Source organism: Acartia tonsa, chromosome 9 (assembly GCF_053477335.1).
Source record: "Acartia tonsa isolate MP-2025a chromosome 9, ASM5347733v1, whole genome shotgun sequence".
In the NCBI taxonomy this organism is placed as follows: domain Eukaryota; kingdom Metazoa; phylum Arthropoda; class Copepoda; order Calanoida; family Acartiidae; genus Acartia; species Acartia tonsa.
This window is the reverse complement of record NC_137268.1, coordinates 4,867,403-4,883,328: the sequence shown is the minus strand read 5'-3', so window position 1 is coordinate 4,883,328 and position 15,926 is coordinate 4,867,403. Positions and strand designations below refer to the sequence as shown.

The following is a 15,926-nucleotide window of genomic DNA, read 5'->3' as shown; positions in this document are numbered from 1 at the left end:
AAAAATATATTGCATTTTTTCTGTTGTCAAACAAAATAAATATAAAACTGATAACTAAAATTGTCATAATGTGTTTATGTTTAATATTACAAATAAAAGTATTTTTAAAAAGTTTTTTTTTCTAAATGTCAACATTTTTAAATGTGTGTCTTAATTTTCCTTAAATCATTCCCATTTGGTGTGATAAATATACAAATACTCTATCAAAGTTAATTGAAAACTTTTGAGAGTATACATTAAGTAGAGGGGCACAGAGATTGGTTTCTCTTTACACCATGTCTCTCTCTGTCTCTCACTCTCTCTTTCTCTGTCTGCATGCACAGTATAAAAGTGGATTCTTAAGGCAACCTCTTACTTACATACAATATTTACAAACAAAACTACATGATGTTAAATATTTTTTAAATGTACTTTTTATTCACGATTATGGCACGATATCGCTTACGAGCCTTACGATATCGCTTACGATTTCGTGGGTGTATCGCGCAGCTCTAAGTACCTTTTCGACCATTTATCGTAACATATCGTCGATGTGCATTGGACGACTATTTAGCGATATCGTAAGAACTCGTGCTCGATTGCTACACGATATCGTGCGCTATAGTAGAGCGAAAGTGAAGCTACTTTCTGGCTGGGGGGCTATTATACCCTTGTCTAGTTGGCTATTGTACCTTTGTATTCCTGTAGGGCTGTTGTTCCCTCATCTTTGTGTGGGGGAGGGGCTATTATTCTCCTACATGGCTATTTTACTCTCATCGTCGTTTGAGCTATTGTAACCTTGTCATCTGGGGTTGGGGGTCCAATAGTTATTGGTTAAGCTATGACACGTAAAAGAGGCGCAATTCTCATCTGGTGGGAAAAAGTCCCAGTAACTTAACTAGGGGTGCAGTTGCATTAAGGAAGGGCACATAATAAAAAAAATATTCATTTGTGATTATGCCTCTCATTAGGATTGGAGAACTGGGCATTTTAAAGTAGATAAGTTGCTGGACTATTATACCATAGTACCACTTTTTTGGTTGTTAACAGCATACGGCTTAATAAAAAATTATAAAGCTAACCAGAAATCAATGTTTTACACGTTCATTAAAATGAAAGAAAGGTTTATCGATTTCTTTCTCTTATAAATCTATTCCTAGATTCAAAACAGTGATCTTTAAATCTTCTTGTTTGCATTACCATCCACGATTTTTTTGCATTTAAACCTTATGGATGTTAGCATCCTTGTTTATTAAAGTTTTATTTATGGACTAATATATCAATTTCCCTATTAGAAATTTTAGAGGTCCTAGATTTTGTAGGGCTGAATTTATTCAACTGTTGGTGTAGCGCCAGTGCTGTAGTCTTTAAGAAAATCTACTTCAAGCTAAGCTGGAAAAGAAAGATTTTTTTTGTAAATATAATTAATTGTTTCAAAATGAAAATACAGACATCATATTGGGTTTATACATTGTTTTTCCAGTATGCCATTGAAACTGATTAATATCCGCTGAATTAGAACCCTAAATAATGAAAAATCATGTATAGCATCGTATATAAAAATAAAAATATTAAAATTAAAACCAGTTAATGCCTTCGGCCCATCAGAGCTAACAAATCAGGCCTTAATATCTTATTTTCATACCCCCGGAAAGCTGTCTGTTATACATGCGATAAATAATTATTATTGTGTGTTTTTATGAAAACAGTATAAGAGCAGCACAAAAAAAAAATTCCAAACGAAAAAAGCTCCAGGTGATTTGAAATAGGCTTATTTTTGTCCAAGTAGATTTTAATGAAATCGCAATGTTAAAGTACAACTATTTACACATCATATGTACAAACACTAAAATGACTATTACATTTAATATTAAACAAATATTTAACACTTAATATGTTTGCTTATACTATAATTAATTAAAGAGAGCAATGTACTTTACATTACATTTTGAATTAATAAAAGTTTATTTGTCTACTGTTTGAACTTTGCTTAGTAAAAGAATTCGGACCACAACCATAAGTTGTTGCTTTCCCTCAAAAAGACCCGCGAGCACTGAAAATACCCCAATTCCTTATTTTTTAAACAAATTCAAAATAAGGGGGGGGGGGGAGTTTTTTATCTTTATGTCTAACCACTGCAGTGCTACCCTGTACCTAATATAAACTAACCAAACCTAACCTGAAACACTAACACTACTTAATAAATAAGGGGGGGGGGGTGCTCTGTGATTTCTAGGCACATTAAAGGAAACCGTTAGCTGTAAAGTATACACCCATTAACAAAAAGAATTTTCTCTACACAAGAGTTACATTTGTCTGTCTTCTTGTAGCTTGTTTAATTAAATACTTATAAAGAATATGTTCCAACTTTTGTGATTTTTTAAAAATAGCTAGTCCGTGCTTTTAGTGAGTAGTAGATGTAAAATGATCCATAGAATTTAGATATGCAATCGTTTTTTTGTAGACCTCTTATTTTTTAAGTAATTTAAGTTTTTTTAAAAATTAAGTTGGTTTTAAGGTACTAAGAAAATTGCCATTATAAACAAAAATAGTAAGATCTTTAATTTGACACCTCAGTTTTTTAATTCTGTTAAGTAATTATTGAAAAAATCTATTTGTTGAACTCCGTTGAATCAAAACTTTGAACTTTGGGAGCTCGTCTCGCATGGGTTTTTAAAAAATCACAAAAATTTAAAGGCCTCTAATATAGACATTAGATTATTCGGTGATTTCCCTCGAAGTGCAAGTAAAAAATTTAACTTTAGTCTTTTCAAATACATAAAATTTTATATAATATGTAAATAATGAAAGGACAAGGTTTTATTCCAAGACAATAAGCAAACTTTCCATATATTCAAACAAATTTAGTTTGATTGCTAAGCAAATATTGTTTTATTAACCTCATGGTCCCACATTTGGTTTTAGTCATTAGTTGGCTATTAAACTTCACCATTAAACTGTAGATATTCATATGAATTATCATTTTTATAATTTTTTTTAGTAGCAAAGCTTTACTCAGCCGCTAGAAAAGCTGGACCTCTTATTTTTCTTGTCAACATTCCCATCATTTTGTAGCATATTTAAGTATATAATATCTATGGCTGTCCTACTGCTTTAGTCAGGTTTTTAGCTGCTTTTAACTTTTTAGACTGAATATCACATATCTTTAGTACTTATGGTCGAATTCAAAAAAATTTTGTGAGTAATAGTATCAAAATTGAATTTAATTCTATGAGATTTTTGTTCTCATGGATGAAAGGACAAGTAGCTTTCTTTTTAATTTTCACATATTTTTATTTTTTCTTCTGCTGGTTCAGATAGATTGCTGATTTTTAAATGGATACCTTGTCCTTCAGAGCATCCATTATAAACTTACTTTGAATGACAGTCAGTCATTCATACAACAAAGACATATAACTTTTTTAAGGTTTCGTGATTTTTATTGCTAATATCTTCCATGCTTATGACCTACTTTCTCTTTTTGTTTCCTCTTTTCACTGAAATATTTTTCTGTTAATTTGTGCCAATCCACGATTTTTGTGCTTTGCTACTTATGTATGTTTAAATTGCAGACTCCTGATATTTTTTTATCATTTATCTATTACCTTAATCAAAAGCCTGATAATTTTAGAATAGTCTTGTATTGTTATCAAAATGAATTGGATTAAATTGTTCATGAAATTAGGTAAATAAATTAAAACTTATCAATGTTATTTTATTTTTTTCACCAATGTTTTGTGTAAGTTATATATAAAAAATAAATTGTCATCAATTTTTCAGGCCTCTTACCTATTGAAGTAACTGATGATGGAAAAGTAGAAACAAAGTTGCAGAGTCCTTTTTTTATCATTTTGATGTTTGTCTACACATCCATTGTTGCATTCAATTTATACTCTATCATTCTCTTTTATGACCTGTCATTTGGAGTATTCAGTATAGCAACTGTAATATTCTACATGGCTGTAAATGCTAGCTTTCAAGTAATACCTGTGTTGAGTTACATGGCAAAAAAAATTGGAATCATAGCTGTTGACCTTAAATATCAGGTATGGAAGAAGTTCTACATCTGTAAATTTTTTGATTATGTTCACTTTTTTTTGATTCGTTTATTTTTAAAACACTATCTTTGAAGCATCAAAGCATAATTGTAAAATTTTAGTTTAGATTCGCTCACCTCTTAGGTAAAACCCTGTGCAAACCACTGATCTCAATATATATTAGAGTAGTCCACTATCAGAAAAAGAAATATTCTACTCTACTCTATCTTTAATTTTAAGAACTCCTGGAACGAAGTTGTAGTTCTATCAATTTGGTGTATTCTCATGGTTGTATTTGGTTGGATCTTTCTTGGGGAATTTGTTGGTCATGTTGTTAATCATGCAGACACTTTCTATAAGATCACTCAATTATCAACGATAGGTTTATCTGCTCTGATATCAGTGGTGTTTAATATTGAGGTTTTCCTTATCTGTTATCTCTGGCTATGTGAAGTACTCTTTGAAGGTAAAATTTCTTAATGATCATGATATTGTGTTTCTCATATTTATAGACTAATATATTCCTCCTATTGTACTTATTGTACATTACAATACAAACAGCAAAAAGTTAGCATGTATTCCACTATTGCTTCAAACCCGATTAATATCTGGTGGATCAGAAGTTCTAAGCCATAGTGAAAAATTGTGTATAGCATCATATTACAATCAAATTTCTACCCATATAAAAGTGTAAAATCATATACGATCATTTTCAGATATGACTTATAGGTATGTCAATTAACAATTACCTTCCCAACAATAAGGACATATCTAATCTGTTTAAAGCTTTTTAGATTAAAGTCTTGGGTTGGTTTTAAGTTAATTTACTTGCCCCTCCAATACAAAGTCACTTTATATTATATTTTAAGGGAAGCAGTTAATGGAAAAACAAAAAGTCACCGTACAATCAACAAATGTCTTACTGGGTAATTATGAGCTATTCAAAGAATGGTTTCAGCCAATTGTAATGTTTATATATCCAGTTAGTCTCTTGTGTTTCATACTGAGTGTCTACATAACAATTAAAGGTGATTTTTTACAAAAGGTATCATTTAGTTAAACTTAACTAGGCAAAGCATCTGAAAAAAATATTGACGGGATATACTGATTTTAAGCAGCAGATTTTCACAGTTCTACATTGTAAAATATTAGAGCAACAGCCATGACACATTTTAGCGTTCCACTCCTGTTTTAAAGTCTTAGAACACACATCTTTACAGAACATCCACGCAAATATGTCTTCCTTTGCAAATAAAAAACTTGACTGTTTGTCCAATGTTTACATTAAAAGCATTCATTCTTTTCCTCAAAAAAATCCTTCGTAACAATATTTTTTGCATAATCATTTAGCAAACATAATCCGTCAACTACTGACACTGCAAAAATAACAAAATGGGAAATCAATTTTCTCGTATTCATTCGAATCCGGTGGATTGGAACCGGTTCTCATCCATACGAAAAAACTATGTCTAGCATCGTATTATATCGGTCAGCTTTCTACGAATATAAAAATGTACAACCATAAGATTAGAACCAGTTTTTTTAGCCGGTGCCTTCGGCACCTCAGGGCTAAAAAAACTAGTTTTAATCTTATAATTGTACATTCTATATCCGCAGAAAGCCGTTTATAATACGATGCGAGAAATAAATATTTTTATATATTTTATGAAAACTTTATAAGATACGATAAAAAAAAAATCAAGTAAAGCCTTATTCAAGACATATTAACAACTATGTAAAGATTTACTAAAAATTTCCCTAATAGAGCATAAAAATAGCTTATGTAAATTTAATAAAAATTAATACTTTTTTTTATAACTAGCGGCTTCGCCCCCTAGAAGCCTCTAGGGGCATATAAGGTAGGAAGGGGAAAAGTCGACCTCATCCCATTCTAAATTTGAGTGTCAAAAGAGTAAAAAAAAATAGTTTAAAACCTTCCCAAGACCTTTATGAAGCTTCACTGTAAAGGCGAACAATATCGATTTAGCGGTTAGCGAGATCCTTCGGGACAGACAAAAAAACGCTTACTACTTTATATAATAGGATAGATAATAAATAAATTAAATTGTATTATATAATTAAAAATAAATATCAAAATGCAACTTTGATCTTAACAGCGATAGCTCCTATACTTTACATGACAGAAAATGGCATTATAAATAAGTGTACAATTTTTTAAAAATTTACATTTTTATTGGAAAATACATCTAATTATTTTTTACATCATTTTATTAGTTTAACAATGCTCTATAATAAGTTTTAATAATTTTATTTCAATTTTACCCTTTGGGGAAGATTAAAGTTACATACAACAACTATTTTTGCATTATCATAACCTGTGGCCAAAATACTGGCTCCATTGGTGATATCATATTTTTTAAAAACAATTTTTAATTTTCATTTTTTTATGGAAGCTTTTGTAATAAAAAATTGACATTTTGCAGGCAAGGGATCCTATGAACTTGCGGCTATGGGTATTGCCTTTCAATTGATTGTGGTGGAAATGACTGGAGCTTTTATTTGCCAGAAGATATATTCTACTTTGGAAGAGGTAATTTCTAGCCCCATAGGAAAGTTGTTAATCTGTTTTACCAACGTACTAAAATTCCTACGTACCTGTCCTACATATAGTAATTGAAAAATTTTATATTTTAAGTAGAACAAGAAGACTATGCTAACACTAAATGAAATAAGACTAAATTCTATAGTTTTCAATAAAAATTTGTAATTATAAAATTCAAATTGGGAGGGACTTAATCAATACTAATACTAGGCAAAACTACTCTGATTTTAAAATTTACTCTTAACAGATAAGTGAGATATTGGCTGATAAGGCTCTTGAACAAGACACACACAGACAAATGTTAAGGTAAATTTTATTTTCTAAGACCAAAGGCTGTGCTCTAAATTATATTTTTTTAAAGCATTTAACAGAGTAAAATATAGCTTGTGACTGTGAAAACCTCTTTCATACTACCTCGACTTATATTATTACCTATACATCTTAAAATTGCTCTGTGATTTCCTAAAAAAAATTCAAAGTCATTTAAACTTGTAAGGTAAGTTGAAGTCTCTAATTAAAAAAAGTAGTCACAGCAGCAGTTTTGTGGAATCCTGGATGATCAGAACCACAGGATCATACCTGGAACCAAAATTGGCTTGGACTCATAGATATTTTATTTTTTAATGTATGTATTTTCAGTATGTCATCATCTTTGCTTTGTTAAAGTCATACTAAAATTAATAGAAATAAATTTCCTGTACCTGGATGACCCAGCAGGGTTTGCTTGGATCCTATTGCATTACAGCGAAAATCAAATATACAAGCAAAGACTAATACAGCACATTTTTATATACAAAATTGGGGGAATGTAGCTACTCTACAGGATACAACAATATTATTTTTCATTTCTCTTCTTATAGATACCAAAGACAAGCGGAGAAAGTGTGCAACCATGGCAAGTTTACTGGCTATGAATTCTTTGAGATTGACCTGACCACTTTGACTGCAATGGCTGAACTTGCTCTCACTTACATAATTGTACTTGCTCAGGCACCTTCGTAAACATATGTCCTTGTCCCTTATAAGGGCGTTGCTACAAAATACCTAATAACAGAAGACTCAAATCTATAGGGCATAGGGGGCGTAGCTGCTAGTTTGATATAAAGTAAGAAGTAGTTTGTGCTTGTATTGCGTAAAATCAGTGAGTTAGCTTCAGTCGAACGCGATTATTAACTCTAATTGTTATTAAATATAAGTTTAATTATACCATACGTTTTGTATTAAAAACAGTAAGACTTTATAATCGCTTTTGACTAAAGCTAACTCACGGATTTTACGCAATACAAGCACAAACTACTTCTCCCTTTTTGCATATGATTATTGGAAATTCACAAATTATATCCAATAATCAAACTTAACCTAAATCAATTTTGTTGAATTAGGTTTTATGTCAATTAGGTCTTATTTAGGAGAAGGTCCTTTGTATTAAGGTCTTTTGTAGTAACACTCTTTAAAGTGATCATGAAGCACTGAAAAGAAAAATTTTAATTAGATAATGGTCGACAAAATTGTGTTACTGTTATTAGATGTTCTCTGTGTTTTTCTTTTAATTGTTCAATTCATAACTTTGTAAAAATTACTAGAAATACTTTTTAATAGTAAAACTAATAGTTATTGTATTTCACAAAATAAACACCATTGTTTATATATATCATACTCGCAATTTTAATATTTTTTATTTGAGGGCAAAAAATAAAAGATCCAAAACTAGGTAAAAAATCTGACATTTTTGTAGACGACATTTAAATTCTATGTTGTGTATACCTAACATTATTCAAAACGTAAAAGGCTGTAGATATTACAGTTAGGTCCTGAAATTTTCTATTAATTTTTTTGTTTAAATCATTAATTCTACACAAATATTGAATATGTTACTAATTATCTATTTATAAAGCTTCTTTTATGAGATCATATTTCCTTATTAAGTTTACTATATGGTATGAATATAATTATACTTTTTATTGTATTTGATTACACAATTAAGCTAATAAAACTTTTAACAACTTTTTAATTCTCAATCACAGTTAAACGCCTTATAGGCCTTTAGGTGGTTTTAGGCTATTTTTTTATAAATAAATCTGGGTATGGTTTTAGGCTATTTTTCGGCCCTTTAATATCCCTTTAAATGTAAGCCAACATATGCTAAAGGCGAAACCGCTAGTGTAATATAATAAAGCAGAGTGTTATTATGTATATCAGAATTTTTTTAATGAATTTCATAAAAATCAAATAGCTTTAAAACTATTTCAAGGTTTTTTTTGCATTACACCGCTATAAGCAATTGGAACTTTATAGTATTACAAAAGCACAATTTACTCCTTTTCATTTTTTCTGCTCGTTATTAGTAAACCCACATTCAAGTTCAAATTAAAGAAAAGTGCTACCCGCTCCTAACCAACCCTAATTAAAGAGATGCTTCGCTTAAAAAAAAACACATTTATTCAAAAATTAGATTGTCCAATCGAAATACATAATTTCAATAAAAACACCTTCTTTTTATTTTTATGATATATTTTGATTAAATATATAAACAAGTTTTATTACATAAATATGACATAAACATAAAAGACAAGCTGCTGTTCTAGTTTCTCTCCATGTCACATATTATCCCAGGCTCATTTTGGTGGATTTTTGTTGGGAAAATTTAATTCTATTTGAAAAGGCATTCAAGGTTCAGATTTTGATGTTTAATTATGTTGAGGATCTCTTTCCATTCCATTCAAGAGGGTTAACATCTATTCCACTGAAAAAAAAATCAAAGTTATTTTTCTTGAAAAGAATTATTTCTTTATAACTTTCTGTAGACTAAATTTATTGTAAGAAAATACTGCTGCTTTAATAATAAGAGTATACAAGATGTCTTGACCTTTATGCAAAACAAAGATTTTGCAATCAAAAGGTTAATAATCTGATCATATTAACAAAGGTGTAGAATGTCTTTGAGTTTGTCTGTTTTAAAATGTTTTTTTTTAGGAACTTAAGCATGTGTATATTTGTTATTATCAAAATGTAAAGAAATGTAAAATGCAAATAAACAGCTTTCCGTGGATAGTAAAATTTGAAAAATTATAGGATGAAAACCAGTTTTGTTAGCACTGTGGGGCCATAGCCCGTGTATTATTTTTATTTCAATATTCCTTGAATATTGTTTGTAAGATAATACCATACATAATTTTTCAGTTTGGATAAGAACCGGTTCTAATCTAGCTAACATTAATCGTTTTGAAAGCCATACTGTAATGATACTTACATGACTTTTTAGTGATTCTTGCTGTTCTTATTCTCTCTGGTGATCTGATTGCTCGTGATTGACTGACAAAATAAAAAAAAACTAACTTTTATTTATTTTTAAAATCTTTTTTTTCTTTTTTAAATTTAGATTTAAAAATAATCTTCATTATATTAATTATTAAAAAGGATTTTTTAGAATATTTTTCAGTCTTTTCTATATAATTTTATATAAAATGTTTGAAAAATTATTTCAATTTGTGAACCTATGAAATCTAATGAATACCTGATCCATTTTGAGGGTTCGAACCTACTTCCTTCATCCTGTATAAGATTATGAATTATTTCATTTATTCTTTGAAAGTTACCAGTGAGATTTTTAGTGAATCCTTTTTTTGCGGTTCATAAGTGTTATTTTAAACTCTTTCTATATTTAAAGTCAGGGAGGAAGCTTACATTGGTTTGTTTATTTCACTATTTTCCAAAGTTTTCTTATGACATTTTCTTATTAATTGGCTTAACAACTTTGGTTACTTTTACTTTATTTTGATTTTAATTCAATATGTTTCATTTAGTTGAGTGTAATTAAAATCTACAGAAGGAGTAATTATGTGCATCATCATTTAGTATGTACAATAATTTATCGGCCATTATATTATCCCTTTAGATCCCTGCATATATTAGGGTGGGTTCATATTGGAATTAGACAAAGCGGGGATATGCAACAGATAAAATTAACCTTAAAAACATTTCTGACCGAAAAAGAATTTTAAAAAATTGAGTTTTAGAACACGACCACTTAAAAATATAATTCATTACTTATTAGTATGCAAAGACGACATTCAAAATTTTTTTTGAATCAGAACTATGGCTTCATGGTGCTCCCTGGAAAGGCCTTGAGGAGCTGAATCAGGAACTTTTGTCCGTTTCAAAATATCTCGTTCCTAGCCTTAGAAATCACTAAAAAACCAAAATTTTTTAAGGTTTATTGAGAATTGTCCAATTTGTAGAGGTTTTTTAGATTTTCTCAGGCTAGGAACGAGATTTTTTGAAACGGACAAAAGTTCCTGACTCAGCTCCTCAAGGCCTTTCCAGGGAGCACCATGAAGCCATAGTTCTGATTCAATAAATTTTTTACTCCCATTTACAAATAGCTATACAATTGAATGTCTGGTCGTCAGCGGTTTTAAGACTTAGGATAAATTTTAAATCATCCAGAGGTGTATTATATCTATATAAATTGAGTGCAGATCCCCGCTTTGGCCTCAGAAAAAAAATGTCCAAAATCGACCCACCCTAGCATATATTGGTGAAATTAACTGAAAATTGATTGCCTATTTCTTCCCTAATTTACGAAGATGTACAGCAGATAACCCAATTATTGCAAAACCTATTTTCAACTACTCGGACAAATTTTTTACAATTGATTAACCAAGATGTTACGATAGAGAATAAGAAAACGTCATTATAAAACTTTGGGGATTAGTGTCATAAGCAGTCCAATGTTGAAAGTCCCCTCCATCCCTGATACAAGATACTTAATTTTTTATTGAATTTTGAACAAAAAAATTCACCTGAACTGCAATGACCGCATCCTCATCTAGAAAAGCCGCGCTCCTGAAATTCAACATTTATTTTTGTTAATTAAGATGATATTTTGTATTTTGCTAAAATTAATTAACTTTGAGTTTTTCTACGTAATAACTAAAGACGTTGAAAATGGTCCCTACTGCTGCTATTTCTGGTGCGCGACATATATTGTTAGGGTATGGTGAGTACCTTGGACCATTTACAGGCGCAGCTCATTACCACGCTAAGTTAGGACTTCGCAGGCAGAGGTTTTAAATCAAAGGGTTGGTTGTCTGATGGATGTTAATTAACTTTAATATCTTGGGTGTCTCTTTGGTGTAAAAATCGAAGGTTAATTCCGCCCGTACAAGGTAAGGTTAATTAGAACTTATTAGCATATATAAAATCTTTTAAATTAATTTTAGAATGTCTGAATATGTATCTTTAATCCTATAGACCTCTGCAACTAAAATTTATTCAAAATATGAATGTTTTCAATTCAATGTTCAAACTTTTAAAAGGATTATTTAGAAAGTTGCAACCTAGCTATAATAAATGTGTGCTATTCATTGTAATATTTCCTTTACAATAGAATGGTTATTTATCGCATCGTATTATGGATAGCTTTCCGCGGATATTAAAATGAAAAATTAAAAAAAAAACAGATTTGTTAACCATGAGGCCTAACTAAAGTGATATTCATTTTATGATTTTTTTTTATAGATGTTATTATAGAGTTGCAATGCTTTCTAAATCGTACCTAACTGTTATAAGAATCATCATGTACAGTTTGAAATCGATAGAAATGTCTAAATTAATGAAAAGAGCTGAACATCCCGAACGTATGGTCGGACGTACCGAAACTAATAATAAAAAATCTTTGCAACTAAAAAATGAGATTTTGATACCTTTTACCAAAATTTGAGGTTACAGGGAAATAGTAAAAGCCTGGATCTCCCCCCCCCCTAACCCCCAAGAGACCTCTAGTGGCGTATTCGGAAGTATTTACAAAAAACAAATGAAATAAAATGTTAATACCTTTTACCAAAATTTGAGGTTACCGGGTAATAGTAAAAGCCTGGATCTGAAATTGATAGGACAATTCTAACATGCTCTTACCTTTTACCAAAATTTGAGGTTACAGGGTAATAGTAAAAGCCTGAATCTGAAATTGATAGGACAATTCTCACATGCTCTTACCTTTTACCAAAATTTGAGGTTACAGGGTAATAGTAAAAGCCTGAATCTGAAATTGATAGGACAATTCTCACATGCTCTTACCTTTTACCAAAATTTGAGGTTACAGGGTAATAGTAAAAGCCTGAATCTGAAATTGATAGGACAATTCTCACATGCTCTTACCTTTTACCAAAATTTGAGGTTACAGGGTAATAGTAGAAGCCTTGATCTGCCGACATGTGTCTTCCATTGTACCCAGAATAATCTGCATCCTGATAAAACAATGAGGGGGTCATTTTTTCGCGTATTTTCCGTATAGTTGTGTCTTAACGTTTAGTCAAATGCGCTTATTAAGTCAAACTGTTCTTAACAAGCGAATATGACTAAATGCTTACGCAAAACTTTACGGAAAATAGGCTAAAAAAAGACCTACTTTATTGACATCTTCAGTATGGCGTAGTGTTATTATTTATGTCTATTAAAATGTTTCAATTTTTTGGGGGCACACGAAGCATTTAACGTTTTTCTTAGGTCTAGACGACATTAACTTATTTAAAATTTATCTGTAAAATTGTAAGTAAAAGGATATAGGATATAATACGAGGATATATATCAACACGGGAAAATTAGCCGTCAATTAAGCTTGCTAAAAAGGACCTCATTTATTGGTCAGTTTGTTCCTTCAATAGGAGGGAAGTAGATGGGGTAAAGGGGTTGGATGGATGTCATCGTTATTTAAAAGTGATGCCTGTCTGTCTATTCGTACCGGGGTTTTAGCTAACCGCTAAACCGATATGGTAGTTTCTCATAGATTCTGATTAAAACTTTTTTTTTTTTTTTGGGGGGGGGGGGTAACAATATGCTCGTAAGATAAATCGCTTTTAGAAAAAGATGAATTCCACCAAAAAAAATACTTTTTCTTTTAAGACTAAAACAGAAAACGCCCTCCTTCCCAACAAACCTAAAGTGCCTCTAGAAGCCTCTAGGGGGGGGGGGGGGGTGGCATAGCCGCAAGTATTAAATATCTAACTTACCATACTTTCATATGGAGTCCAATATCCAGTGTACATTCGTAGGGGGGGGGGGGGGGGGGCATAGCCGCAAGTATTAAATATCTAACTTACCATACTTTTATATGGAGTCCAATATCCAGTGTACATTCGTAGGGGGGGTGGCATAGCCGCAAGTATTAAATATCTAACTTACCATACTTTCATATGGAGTCCAATATCCAGTGTACATTCCTAAACATAATACAAAATTTTATTTCTGCAATTTATATTTCATTTTCGCAAAGAATGTGTCCTATCTTTTGTGATTTTTGCATAAAATAGCTAGTCGGTGCTTTTAGTAAGTAGTAGATGTAAAATGGCCCATAGAATTTAAAAATGTAAATGTTTTTTTTGTAAACCTCTGATTTTTGAAGTAATCTAAGTTTTTTTAAATTTTATTTGACACCTTACTTTTTAAATTCTGATGAGTAATTATTGAAAAAATCTATTTTGTTGAACCCCAGTGAATCAAACCTTTGAGCTTTTAAAGAAAAATCACAAAATTTAGGACACGTTCTTTATTAATCGTTTTTTTTTTGTAAAATTTCACTCACAGGAAAAGAGAAATGTCAAGTTTTGCCATGTCATCGCACATTGCAAAAATAAATGGAATATTTAATCTTGTATTCATTCGAAACCGGTTCTCACCCATACGAAAAAATTATGTCTAGCATCGTATTATATCCAGATTTCTACAAATATAAAAATGTACAATCTTAAGATTAAAATCAGTTTTTTTGCTTGTGCCTTCGGCATTTAATAACTAGTTTTAATCTTATCATAAAATAATAAAATAAGATAAATAACTATTAAGACATACTATAAATCTAAAATATTTTTAGTATCACTAACGAAAACTTAGACATTTTAAATTAAAGAGTAGCTACTTAAAACGAAGTATAAATAAAAATCAAAGGCTCTAAGTATCAAGCTTGTAATTTTATCATTATATTTATCAAAATATTAAATAAAAAATTCTTTTCTTACATATTACAGTTTATTGTTCTATAGTATATTGTTTAAATTGCGCTGATTATGTTAAAATTATCAATATTTGATATGAGAATAGTTGTTTATCGCATCCTATTATAAACAGCTTTTCGTGGATATGAAAATGAACAATTATAAGATTAAACCATTTTTTTAGCCCCGAGATGCAGAAAGCACAGGCTAAATTAAATGGTTTAACGTATGATTTTACATTTTTTATATTTGTAGAAAACTGGATATAATACAATGCTATATATAATTTTTCAGTATGGCTGATAACCGGTTCTAACCCACTTGATATTAATAAGTTTTGAAGCGATACTGGAAAAGTTTTAAATCTTAGTTAACATGTAATAGTTATTTCTCGCATCGTATTATAAACGGCTTTCCGCGGATATAGAATGTACAATTATAAGATTAAAACTAGTTATTTTAGCCCCGAGGTGCTGAAGGCACCGGCTAAAAAAACTGGTTCTAATCTTATGATTGTACATTTTTATATTCGTAGAAAGCTGGATATAATACGATGCTAGACATAGTTTTTTCGTATGGATGAGAACCGGTTCCTATCCACCGGATTCGAATGAATACGAGAAAAATATTTAATCCGCGAAACACTGCATAACTCACCAAGAGAAAGTTGAGCTGAGAGAAGGCATAACAACAATTTCATAATCTGATAACCTGCAAATAATAAAATAATCAAAAGGTGATTACTAAAAGTTTTGCCCTTAGTTATTGGGGTCTTTCTAAAGAGAATACTTTGAAATCTAAATTTTGTTTAGAATACTGAAATCTTTAGAACATACTAATTTTGTTTTTTTAATGCATTTTCTTATTAGAAAATAGATTGGAATCAAAATAACAGAAGAAAGGGACATAAAGAAAAATTTAATTGGACCAGTGTGGTTGTTAGAGATATTTTACTTAAATTAGACAGACAGGCAAACATACATCTAAATTGTTTTTATGTAAAGAAATTTACTATAATGTAATTATTTTTAACTTTAACAAATTTTAGCTCTGTAAATGCTAGTTTAACTATTGAAATCATTGTACAATTTTAGTGATTTTTTTTGCAAGTTTTAGATTTTATTTTAGCTTGAATTATTTTCAATAATTTTACAGAAATTACAACAATATCTTCGATTCTTTTTCTGAATGTTGAATTAATTTAAAGAGTAGCTACAAAGATAATGTATATAGATGTTTCCATCTTGAACGTACCTATCAGAGTGTAAAGATTCGGAGATATTCTCTCTATTTATACCCACACATCAACCCTCTCTTTAATCATAATGGCGGGAAATAAGGAAATGTTCTCCCCCA

General features: G+C 30.3%; 2 protein-coding genes across 3 annotated transcripts; one reads left to right on the top strand and one right to left on the bottom strand.

Moving 5' to 3' along the window:
* The first annotated feature begins 4,933 nt into the window (after window positions 1–4,933).
* On the top strand, window positions 4,934–7,581 carry LOC145328447 (uncharacterized). Its single transcript, XM_080172139.1, has 4 exons — window positions 4,934–5,044; window positions 6,461–6,567; window positions 6,827–6,885; window positions 7,440–7,581. The coding sequence occupies exons 1-4, from the start codon at window positions 4,984–4,986 to the stop codon at window positions 7,579–7,581; spliced, it is 369 nt and encodes a 122-aa protein (XP_080028265.1). The 5' UTR covers window positions 4,934–4,983.
* Window positions 7,582–9,072: 1,491 nt separating this feature from the next.
* Window positions 9,073–15,337, bottom strand: LOC145328060 (uncharacterized). Of its 2 annotated transcripts, XM_080171611.1 has the most exons (7): window positions 15,228–15,337; window positions 13,762–13,799; window positions 12,739–12,827; window positions 11,382–11,424; window positions 10,094–10,131; window positions 9,830–9,891; window positions 9,073–9,322 (listed from the first exon to the last, which is right to left on the bottom strand). In XM_080171611.1, the coding sequence occupies exons 1-7, from the start codon at window positions 15,268–15,270 to the stop codon at window positions 9,315–9,317; spliced, it is 321 nt and encodes a 106-aa protein (XP_080027737.1). In that variant the 5' UTR covers window positions 15,271–15,337; the 3' UTR covers window positions 9,073–9,314. The 2 variants fall into 2 exon arrangements, with proteins under 2 accessions (XP_080027737.1, XP_080027738.1); XM_080171612.1 differs by lacking the exons at window positions 13,762–13,799; window positions 15,228–15,337 and adding an exon at window positions 13,590–13,628.
* Window positions 15,338–15,926: the final 589 nt, after the last annotated feature.